At 43.6% G+C, this 12,020-nt stretch overlaps 2 protein-coding genes across 2 annotated transcripts; both read right to left on the reverse strand.

The window, feature by feature from the left end:
• Positions 1-1,142: 1,142 nt before the first annotated feature.
• Positions 1,143-3,599, reverse strand: LOC111965449 (protocadherin beta-16). Its single transcript, XM_023989639.1, has one exon. The coding sequence runs from the start codon at positions 3,597-3,599 to the stop codon at positions 1,143-1,145; it is 2,457 nt and encodes an 818-aa protein (XP_023845407.1).
• A 2,898-nt stretch (positions 3,600-6,497) lies between these two features.
• LOC111965450 (protocadherin gamma-A11-like) lies at positions 6,498-9,059 on the reverse strand. Its single transcript, XM_024147153.2, is given in 1 exon segment — positions 6,498-9,059. A coding segment is annotated over 1 exon segment (2,412 nt). The 5' UTR covers positions 8,910-9,059.
• Between the last annotated feature and the right edge of the window lie 2,961 nt (positions 9,060-12,020).

Consider the following 12,020-nt stretch of genomic DNA (forward strand, 5'->3'; position numbering starts at 1 on the left):
CGCTGTAGGTGTGACATAACCGCTGTAGGTGTGACATAACCGCTGTAGGTGTGACATAACCACTGTAGGTGTGACATAACCACTGTAGGTGTGACATACCGCTGTAGGTGTACATAACCGCTGTAGGTGTGACATAACCACTGTAGGTGTGACATAACCACTGTAGGTGTGACATAACCACTGTAGGTGTACAAACGCTGTAGTGTGACATAACCGCTGTAGTGTGAATAACCACTGTAGTGTGACATAACCACTGAGTGTGACATACCACTGTAGGTGTGACATAACTGCTGTAGGTGTGACATAACCGCTGTAGTGTGACATAACCACTGTAGTGTGACATAACCGCCGTAGGTGTGACATAAACGCTGTAGTGTGACATAACCACTGTAGGTGTGACATAACGCTGCAGGTTACAAACCGCGCAGGTGTGACATAACACCAGGTGTGACATAACCATGTAGGTGTGACATAACCACTGTAGGTGTGACATAACCACTTAGTTGACAAACCACTGTAGGTGTACATAACCACTGCAGGTGTGACATAACCATGAGGTGTGACATAACCACTGTAGGTGTACAATACCACTGTAGTGTACATAACCACTGTAGTGGACATAACCACTGTAGGTGTGACATAACCACTGCAGTGTAACATAACCACTGTAGGTGTACATAACCACTGTAGTGTACATAACACTGGTAGGTGTGACATAACTACGTGATATATAAGATAAAAGAAGATAAAAGAAATAGCAGCTTGCAAACTGGTTTTAGCTCCAAAACAAACCAACTAACAAGAGATCAGCCTGATAGACAACCACACACAGAGAAACAGAGTACACAGAAAGGACAGCAGGCAGTAGAATGATAGCCTACATAAGAGATGATGACACTCTTAGTCATTTACCAGATGCCTTATCCAGAATGACTAAGTGTATACATTTGCATACTGGTCCCCCATGGGAATCGAACCCACATCCCTGGGAGATGCAAGCACCATGCTCTACCAACTGAGCCACACAGTTACTGGTAGATGAGCAGAGCTTGGTTCAGATAAGAGATAAGGGAAAGGGGATACCCAGTTAGTTGCACAACTGAACGCATTCAACCGATGCGATGCTTTGCCATAGCTGACACTTAATGAACTACGTCATCAGAGACCCATTCCCATAGGCTCACCTTGAGACTTGTGCGTCTGAGTGTGCCTTTTTGATAGGCCACGCTGCTTTTCCTCAACGGGTCAGTGTCTATGGAGGACCCGAAACGGAAGTCACCTTTCCACGAGCCAGTGGTCAGAAAGGAGTCGTATCGGTCATCTTTCAGGACACTTCCACACCGGCTGACGTCAGCGTATCTCGGGGGGCCGTAGGCTGCGGGGAAGACTGGGAGGCTAGATGCGCGGTATACAAACCCGCGTCGACACGTCTTGAAGTACACGACCGCACTGATCAGAACAAGGAGGAGAGAAGACACGGTCGCCAGGGCGATTTTCAAATYAAGCGTCAAGTTATAGCTCGCCTGTGAGTCATCGTCCGTGTTCTCAAAAAGCTCGTTTAAAACAGGCACGTCATCGCCAATGACTACATTGACTGTGGCAGTGGCTGAGAGAGACTGAGGCCCGTTGTCCCTTACCGTGATCACAAGAGTTTGTTTAGGCTCGTCCTGCTCTACAAATGGCCTCACAGTCCTGATTTCCCCGCTGTGCAGGCCAACAGTGAAGAGGTTGGGCTGAGACGCTTTGACCACGTGGTAGGAGAGCCACGCGTTATTGCCAGAGTCAGCATCTACAGCAAGCACTTTGGTAACCAGGTAACCTTTAGGTGCCTCCAGTGGCACCAGGTCCTCAGCGATGAAGCCAGATGATTGGACAGGATACAGAACAACTGGCGTGTTGTCATTATGGTCACCGACGAACACCCTCACAGTGCAAGTACCGGAAAGAGGAGGGTCACCACCGTCTTGAGCTGTCACTCCTACCTGATAGTGACTGGCCTGCTCATAATCAAAGGGGCGCGAGGTGAAGAGCTCTCCGGTCTCCGCGTTAAGGGAGAGGGAAGAGAATGTTTCRGGGTTCATGCCTTCTGATAAAGAGTACAGTATTTTAGCATTGGGTCCTGCGTCTAGGTCCTCGGCTCTCACCCTTATCACTAACGTGCCTCTGTGTTGGTTTTCCCAAACTTTGGCGGTGTACTCGCTCTGCGTAAATGTAGGGGGGTTGTCATTCACGTCACCCACTGTGATGGATATCACGTTTCTACTGAACAGTTCGGGAGAACCAGAGTCAATAGCCGTCACCGTGATGTTATAGTGTGGGTTCATCTCTCTATCTAATACACCATCAGTCACTAACATATAGTAGTTCTTAACCTCTGATATCAACTTGAAAGGTATGTCGTTTGAGATGGCACACTTGACCCGACCACTGTTTCCAGTGTCCAGGTCATACACGTTTAGCAGAGCAACCATGGTACCGGGTTTAGAATCCTCAGAAACGCTAGCCGAGGCTGTTTTCACGGCAATAACTGGTTCATTGTCGTTCACATCAATCACTTCAATGATGAGTTTACAGTGTGATGCCTGACCCCCGCCATCTTTAGCCTGGACGTCAAGTTCGTGCGCACTCGCCTCCTCATAGTCCACTTGACCCGCCACCCTCACCTCCCCACTCACAGGGTCAATTTCAACGATGCCTCTAGTTTTGTCAGACACGTGACTGAAATAGTAGGTTACCTCCCCATATYCACCGMCATCTAAATCAGTGGCGTTCAGCGTCGCCACCAAAACGCCCATGGCACAATTCTCGATCAGAGAGGCTTTGTATGTCCTCTGGCTGAAAACGGGGACGTTGTCATTGGCATCCAGAACATGGATGTGAACAGACGCGGTACCTGACCTGGCAGGATTACCCCCGTCAACCCCACTGATGGTCAGAGTGTATTCTGCCTGGGTCTCCCGGTCCAAAGCTTTTTTCAGAACCAGCTCTGGGTATGCTATTCCATTCACTTGAGTGTTCATTTCTAAGGCAAAATGATCATTGTGACTCAGTTTATAATCACYAACCGAGTTGGTGSCCAAATCAGGGTCATGCGCACTCTCCAGAGGGAAGCGTCTCCCCAGCACCGTCGACTCGACCAGGTCCAGATCAATTTTCCCAGTAGCAAAAGCAGGGCTATTGTCATTCATATCCTGAATGTCCAAAACAAGACCGTACACTTTGAGSGGATCCTCCAGCAGCAGCTGATACTGTAGGACGCAGACAGCTGCCTGCACGCACAACTCCTCTCTATCTATCCTCTGGCTGACCAACAGAGAGCCCGAACCATAGTCAAGCTCACAAAGCTGCCGAGTGCCCTCCGCCACGATGCGGGCTCGACGTGCACCAATCTCAACTAATTCCAGCCCCAGATCCAGAGCCAGGTTCCCAATGACCGAGCCGCGCTCCATCTCCTCTGGTACGGAGTAGCGCACATCTCCAAACGACGCGCCGAAGAGAAGCACAATCCCCCAAAATCGCAGCCAGCTKCTCCGTTTTACGCACAGTTGCTCTATGGTAAATCCCTTGTTGATAATACGATTTATTAGTAGTAAAACCATGTTTAAACACGACAAAGATTAGTTATAAAATATATCGTTTGGTTGAAAATAAATATAGCATCAAAGCGACGCAGTGACCCTCTTATACTCGTCTCGAGCCGACTAGAGCATGTCCTACTCTGGAGCCTGCTCGTGTCAGTTTGGATTTCTCTCCTCCCGCCTCAACCGCGCGCACTTACTCTCACTATGACTGGGCTACCAAAGTTCTCGCTCTCTTGCTCTCTCTCACTCACACACACACACACACACACACACACAATTCCTGCAACAATAACACGGATGGGGAGGGAGAGCATTGGATTGTATTAAGCCATATTCCAATCCAACGCGATAAAATAGCGTCACCCAGAGACCTAGATAATAATTACATTATATAATATCTGATGATGTGAATTGATCTACAAAATACGTTGCATTAGAAATGTCCATCGTGTTTGCATGTTACTGATAGGTCACGTCCTCTGTTTACTGTGTCCTAAGAGAATGTCAAAGTAGTTCGACCATTAAGGTTGTCAACAAGTTGTTGTAAAAGTCTATAATGTCACTTCAACAACAAACATGTAGCCAACACATGTGAACATGACACATATTCGCGAGACAAACTGCACCAATTAGGTTGTCGGATCGCGTACGATAAAATGGACGAAGACATWTGCTGAGTGTTACGACACGTTAGCTCAACGGCACCCGAGCTTTACGACAAAACCAGTGGGTGGAGAACTGGATCTATAAAAACACAGCTGGTGAACAGCGACACTGAGTATACCTTTAAAAATTACACACAGCAACTCTTTTTCAAAATGATTTAGAAAACGTGAATAATGCCTATAGTCTGCTTTATAGCTATTGGGAATAACTTTGACCCTGCGTTTATCGGAATAAGCATAACCAAATAGACGGATAGGAAATGCCACTATGTATAACCACAACATATAAATCATCGCATGTAGACAGCCRGCATACTCAGGTGAAACAGACATTAATTACAAAAGAGTAGTTTAGGCCCACACATCTGAAATATAAGGTGCAATGCAAATAAGATGTATTATCACAACCAACACACCCAATGTCATCTACAAAAACAGAGAAGATGGCATGAAAGGAAAGCGTTGACACGACAGTCAATCAATGATGAAGGATCCCTACTGGCTTATAGACATTTTCCACATTTCAGCACCATGGACAGAAACAACGAGAGGCCTTCAGAAACTCGCACACTGTTTCTCTCATAATTCTACAGAAGCTTGCCACACACAGCAATTATCTTTTGTAAACTCTTTCCAAACAAACATTCACTAAAAAAGTACCAATTTCAATTATCAACTCATTTTCTGTAAACTCAAATCTGTGAAGCATGAGTGAAATATCACCCGAATATACAATATACTGTATATACAAAAGTATGTGGACACCGCTTTAAATTAGTGGATTCGGCTTATTCAGCCACACCCGTTGCCGACAGGTGTATAAAATCGAGCACACAGACATGCAATTTCCAAAGACAAACATTGGCAGTATATTGGCCTTACTGAATAGCTTAGTGACTTTCAACATGGCACAATCATAGGATGCCTCCTTTCCAACAAGTCAGTTCATCAGTTCATCAAACTTCTGCCATGCTACAGCTGCTCTGGTCCACTGTAAGTGCTGTTATGTACARCTAGGAGCAACAACGGCTCAGCCGCAAAGTGGTCGGGCACACAAACCCACAGAACGGGACCACCAAGTGCTAAAGCGCATTACGTGTAACAACCGTCTGTCCTCGGTTGCAACACTCACCACAGAGTTCAAAATTGCCTCTGGTAGCAACGTCAGCATAATAACTTTTTTCGTTGGGAGCTTCATTAAATGTGCTTCCATGTCCGAACAGCCTAAGATCACCATGCAGAATGCCAAGCGTCGGCTGGGGTGGTGTGAAGCTCACCGKCATTGGACTCTGGAGCTGTGGAAACGCGTTCTCTGGAGTGATGAATCACGCTTCACCATCTGGCAGTCAGACGGTTGAATCTGGGTTTGGCGGATGCCAGGAGAACGCAACCTGCCTGAATGCATAGTGCCAACTGTAAAGTTTGGTGGAGGAGGAATAATGGTTTGGGGCTGTTTTTCATGGTGCAGGCTAGGCCCCTTAGTTCCAGTGAAGGGAAATCTTAATGCTACAGCATACAATGACATTCTAGACAATTCTGTCCTTCCAACTTTGTGGCAACAGTTTGGGGAAGGCCCTTTCCTGTTTCAGAATGACAATGCCCCTGTGCACAAAGCGAGGTCCATACAGAAATGGTTTGTCGAGATCGGTGTGGAAGAACTTGATTGGCCTGCAAAGAGCCCTGCCCTCAACACCATCAAACACTTTTGGGATGAATTGGAATGCCGACTGCGAGCCAGGCCCAATCGCCCAACATCAGTCAGTGTCTGACCTCACTAATGCTCTTGTGGCTGAATGGAAGCAATTCCCCGCAGCAATGTTACAACATCMAGTGAAAAGCCTTCCCAGAAGAGTGGAGGCTGTTATTCCAGCAAAGGGGGGACCAACTCCTTATTAATGCCCATGATTTTGGAACGAGATATTCGACGAGCAGGTGTCCACATACTTTTGGTCATGTAGTGTATCAATCACAAACATAGGCCTACCCCATCAGAAGTTTTTTTTTTAAACACACATATAATAACAAATCAAGATGTKGGTTATCATTTATATTGCACGGGGAGGAAATAATTATCTGAAACATCACAAATTGTATTAAACCTGGAGCAAGTATAATCGATACCTAGTAGGGAATGAGTAAATTCGTGGTTTCAGGGGAAAAGTGATTGTACAAAGCATTTTAGCTGAAATTCTAAGAGAAGTATAGCCTTTATTCTATCATATGTAGGCCTAAAAACAAATGTAATTTATTATTATTTGCCTACCTCTGGGGACCCAWCAGAGTCATCAAACGCTTCAGCAAAGTCAGTGGGAGTTTTTCTCAGAGTCTGGTCGGTGGCCAGCGTGTTGTCATTGTAGGATCTGACGAACTTGAAGTCACTGGAGCGCGAACCCGTCGTCAGGTAGGCGTCATAATTGTAWGTGCTGCGGAGAGTTCCKGCGCCATCRACATCTGCGTAGTTTGGAGGGAGATAKGCACTTGGGATGGCGACCGCTCCATCAAACAACAGTCTGGGCTTTCTCCTGCGGCAAAAACTCACGGCCAGGATGACAACAATGAAGGTGAGGAAAAAGGTGGAGACGGACACCAGCGCGATGATCAGATAAGAGGTGAGTTTMGAATTGCTCTCATCATAAGATATATCTTTCAGTTCTGGCACTTCAGCCAAGTTATCAGAAATCACTAAATACATGGCACAGGTCGCAGAGAGAGAGGGCTGTCCGTTATCTTTAACTGAAACAATAAGGTTCTGTTTCATGCTGTCAGATTCAGAAATGTCCCGCTGTGTCCTGATTTCTCCGCTGTGGAGACCAATAGTGAAAAGTCCCGGATCAGTGGATTTGACTATATGATAGGACAGCCAGGCGTTCTGGCCGGAGTCCGCGTCCACCGCTATCACCTTGGAAACCAGAGAGCCCCCGTGCGCAGCTTTGAGGACCAGCTCGGTCATGAAAGAGTTCCCCTCAGGGGCAGGGTACAGTATCTGAGGAGAGTTGTCATTCACATCCGTTATGAACACACTGACGGTGACGTTGCTGCTGAGCGGAGGAGAACCGTTGTCCCTGGCCACAACGTGGACTTTAAAGCTCCTGAACTGTTCATAATCAAACGACCTCACAGCGTGGATCACCCCAGTGTCTCCGTTAACGGATAAGAACGAGGACACCGGGACACCGTTCARKTCYCCYGGTAAYAMYGAYTAAATKACTGTYCCATTCTGTCTCCAGTCTGGYTCTCMWGCAGTAACGGAACACAKMGAMGAYRCWGGTTMGTTATTTTCAGTCACGTGGGCGCTATAGGACTGTTCCTCAAACACAGGTGGGTTGTCGTTCACGTCAGCTACAGATAAKTGAAKACTTTTAGAGGAGGACAGAGGCGGAGAGCCCTCGTCGGTGGCAATGATTGTAATGTTGTAATCAGACACTAGTTCACGGTCCAGTTCGCCCGTGGTCACCAGAGAATAGTAGTTTTTGATGGATGGCACCAGCTTAAAAGGAACGTTTTGCTGAATGGAGCAMRGGACCTGTCGGTTATTCTCAGAGTCTCTATCCTGCACGTTAATGATGCCCACCTCTGTGCCAGGTGACGCGTTCTCAGGTATGGGGTTACTCAGAGATTTCAGATATATAACAGGTGCGTTGTCATTTACATCCGTGATATCAATAATTACTTTTGAATCAGATGAAAGGCCATAGCCATCTTTACCCTCTATGCGCATTTCATATTTTGGGTCGCCTTCGAAATCTATAGGACCTATCACCTTAATTTCTCCAGTATTGTGGCCCAAAGAAAATACCTTTATTGCTTTGTCAGATATGCGACTGAATTCATACGTCACTTCCCCATTCACTCCCTCATCTGCATCTGTAGCACTTACTGTAACCACTACAGTACCTAAAGGAGAGTTTTCAGGCAGACTGGCTTTATAGACGGCCTGGCTAAACACTGGGGCATTATCGTTAGCATCCAGTACAGTGACGTGTATGACTACAGTACCTGATCTCTGCGGAGTGCCACCGTCTACTGCTGTTAGCAGTAAACTCATGTCCTGTTTTTCTTCACGATCTAGTTCTTTATCTAAAACCAACTCTACGTTCTTTCTTCCATCTGTGTAATCGTGAACAGACAGCACAAAATGTTCATTACTTTGTAATGTATACCTTTGCACTGCGTTCTGTCCCATGTCTGCGTCATGTGCCTCGTTAACACGATAGCGAGCCCCTTTGARTGCCAACTCACTAATTTCCAATTTGATTGTGTCCTTCGGGAAAATGGGTGAATTATCATTSACATCCTCAATCAGTAGTGATACACGATGCAATTCCAACGGACCTTCCAGAACCAACTCGAATGTAAGCATACACGAAACCTTATCTCCACATAGCTCCTCTCTGTCAATCCTTTCCGCAACAATCAAATCCCCGGTACTCTGATTAATATCACAATAACGTTCATCGTTCCCCTCCGTATCAATTCGGGCCTTACGAGCGGACAGTCTGCTGGCTTCCAAACCGAGATCTTTGGCTATATTTCCAATAACAGATCTGCGTTTCATCTCCTCCGGAAAAGAATAGCTCACGTCTCCAAAGGCGGAGTGCAGTGTTAGGAGAAAGAATGCAAAGCCGCAGACCAGGCCTGTCACCGATATTCCTTTGTGACCCATCCTTGCACTATAAACTGCAAACTAGCATATCATTAGATACTGGAATGTAAAGAAATAGTGTTCCACAAAAKTATGGAGTCTGATTGAAATAATATCCAACGAAAGTGGCAGAAATCTGACCGTTTCCTAATCTTTTCCTCGGCTAAATGGCACCAGAGCACACTGGCCTGGAAACAGAACYAAGTGGGTGGAGAACTGGGACTATAAAAACACAGCTGGTGAATAGCGACACAGTGAGTACTATTAAGAAATMACATATGATAACAAACATTCTTCTAAATCTACAGTATATTTCACGAAAAGTCKTCATAGGAATCTGTAGCCTATATAAGTAGGCTGCATGATTGAATAGGTAGACTACTGTAATTATTGGGGGGAAACAATTTATTATTATTTGCCTACCTCTAAGCCAAATATATAGAAAATCAGTAAACGGCAGTAAAACGCCCAACACATAAATTACGGAAGGGTAAATCCATTCGAGTTCAATCCCRTTTTTGACAGCATCCCTTAAACAAAACTTTCTGTTCAAGTTTGCCCATGGAAAAGTTGGTCAGAAAGTTACTTTTTGGACCTGAATGCCAAAACATCCAGGAGATAAAGSTGCTCAACGTTTACTCATGTCGCATACCATTGGACATCACATCCATGTGTTCATKACTGGAAGATATAAACGGTTGAGTTGGATATCATTTAAAAGCTTACAAACAGTGTTGTCAAAAACATGTTATTATTTCTAAAAATATATATTTTTTAAAAGGTCATGAACAACCAWTCTGATTCCCATGTAAAATAGCCTTTTTGAGTGACTAGAATATAACCCATAGTATTTGTTTTGGATAGCCTTTACATGTTATATATTGTTAGATATCAACCTTTAACGTCAAGTATRTAACAATGTGTCATCTGTAATTTTTTTGAAATATTTGCATATGTTGTAGCTCAGACCCTATTTTGCGCTSTGCCCGCTATCGGTTGAGATACAACATGCTCTTGAATACTGGGTGGGTGTCATTTCAATCATAGAAATACATTTAATAGAATGGACCTATCCCGTCAGACCACAGTAACGTATCTTGTAGACAGACCACTGTCGAATGTCAACTTGAATGGTCATGTCTATTCRATGATCTATATTTCTATGATATCAATAGGTTTACAGTATATTGAGGATTGACAGTATAATTTAAAACAACGGATATTCCCATTCAAGTCAACATTCTCTGATGTGTGGACCTCCAACCATCTTTGTGGTTCTATTTCAAGGTTGAAATGTAAATGTTATTGCAATTTTTTGTACATTTATCAGCCAAAACATGACACCCACACTGTATTCAAAAAAGGGTATAAGATACAACAAAAGTGAACATGAAAAAACTCTGAGTTTACGCTTTTTTTAGATAATTAATGTTAGAGTTTACGCTTTTTTTAGATAATTAATGTTAAAGGTTAAAAAATATATATATTTTATTTTACTCCCCCCCCAATATAGTTTAACAACCCTGTTCGTAAGCTTTTATATGATATCAATCTAAACCATTTGGTGATCTTTTCCAGGGATGAAGACATGGATGTCTCATGGTATGGTGGGATATGCAACATCGGTCAACTTTGAGCACATTTATCTCTTGAATATTTGGGAATTCCGGTCCAAAAAGTCACTTACTGAACACTTCTAKAACAGGCAAATATGTATGGAAGGTTTRYTTCAAATCAAAACGGGTGACGTCAAAAAGTGATTGAGTTCAAATGGATTTACCAGGCATTAAAATCCATATCAGACTATTTTCACGAGTTAAGATATAGACTGAAAGAAATACGTTCCAAAGTGAACACATATCCAAAAAGGTATAGGTCTACATTGCAGGTATCATATTTGAGGTGCCGGTATTTTAGTTAACACAATCTCATCGATGCAATATACAAAAACAGAGAGTATGGCAATGAATGAAAGTAATGACAGTCAAAAGGCGATGAAAAGTAAACCCTAAAGGTCTTAAAWWTTTWAKTTTCAGCACCATGGACAGCGACATACACATGCCTCTGCACAACGCTTCTCTCATCACTCTGTCTTAGTCGCTCTCTTCATACCGTATTAATATTTTGTAACACCTTTCCAAATAGTCCTGCACTCAAACAGGACAAATTAGGCTACTAACTCATTTTAACCTCAAACATGCAGCGTGTAGGCATATGTAAAAAATCMAAATAAATCACAACATAGACATCACAGCTCAAAGCACATACTCAAATCAAAATAATTCAAACCACAAAATAGATTAACATAAAACATTTTCACTTCAATTTGGAGGGTATATATACATTATCATCAATAGAATCAAACCTAAAGCATGAACAAGTTGACCAATATGGTGCTTTCAAGACAACTCGGAAACTCTYATCCTCTGAGTAAAAATGTGGGTACGTTTTTTGCGCAGAGCTTCCCATTGGTTGATTCTGATACTTTCCAAGTGGGATACTCGGAGCTCATCTTTCTACATTGAGTTTACAAGTAGGAAATGTGCGAATTTTKCGAGTTCCAAGTTGTCTTGAAAAGGGCAAACTGGGATATTGACTTAGGTTACTCCTGWCAGAATACTGAATTAATCCAGGGGAAAAAAGGTTATTGTACAAATCAAATCAAATATTATTGGTCACATACACATGGTTAGCAGATGTTAATGCGAGTGTAGCGAAATGCTTGTGCTTCTAGTTCCGACAGTGCAGTAATATCTAACAAGTAATCTAACAATTCCACAACAACTACCTAATACACACAAATKTAAAGGGATGGAATAAGAATATGTACATATAAATAAACTCAGTAAAAAAAGAAACGTCCTCTCACTGTCAACTGCATTTATTTTGACATGTGTAAATATTTGTATGAACATAACAAATTTCAACAACTGAGACATAAACTGAACAAGTTTCACAGACATGTGACTAACAGAAAGGAATAATGTGTCTCCGACAAAGGGGGTCAACAATCAAAATGAACAGTCAGTACTGGTGTGCCACCAGCATGCATTTAAGTACTGCAGTGCATCTCTACACTCATGAACTTCACCAGATTTGCCAGCTTCTTGCTGTGAGATGCATCTCTCTCTT

Source organism: Salvelinus sp. IW2-2015, linkage group LG6.2 (assembly GCF_002910315.2).
Source record: "Salvelinus sp. IW2-2015 linkage group LG6.2, ASM291031v2, whole genome shotgun sequence".
Taxonomy (NCBI): Eukaryota; Metazoa; Chordata; class Actinopteri; order Salmoniformes; family Salmonidae; genus Salvelinus; species Salvelinus sp. IW2-2015.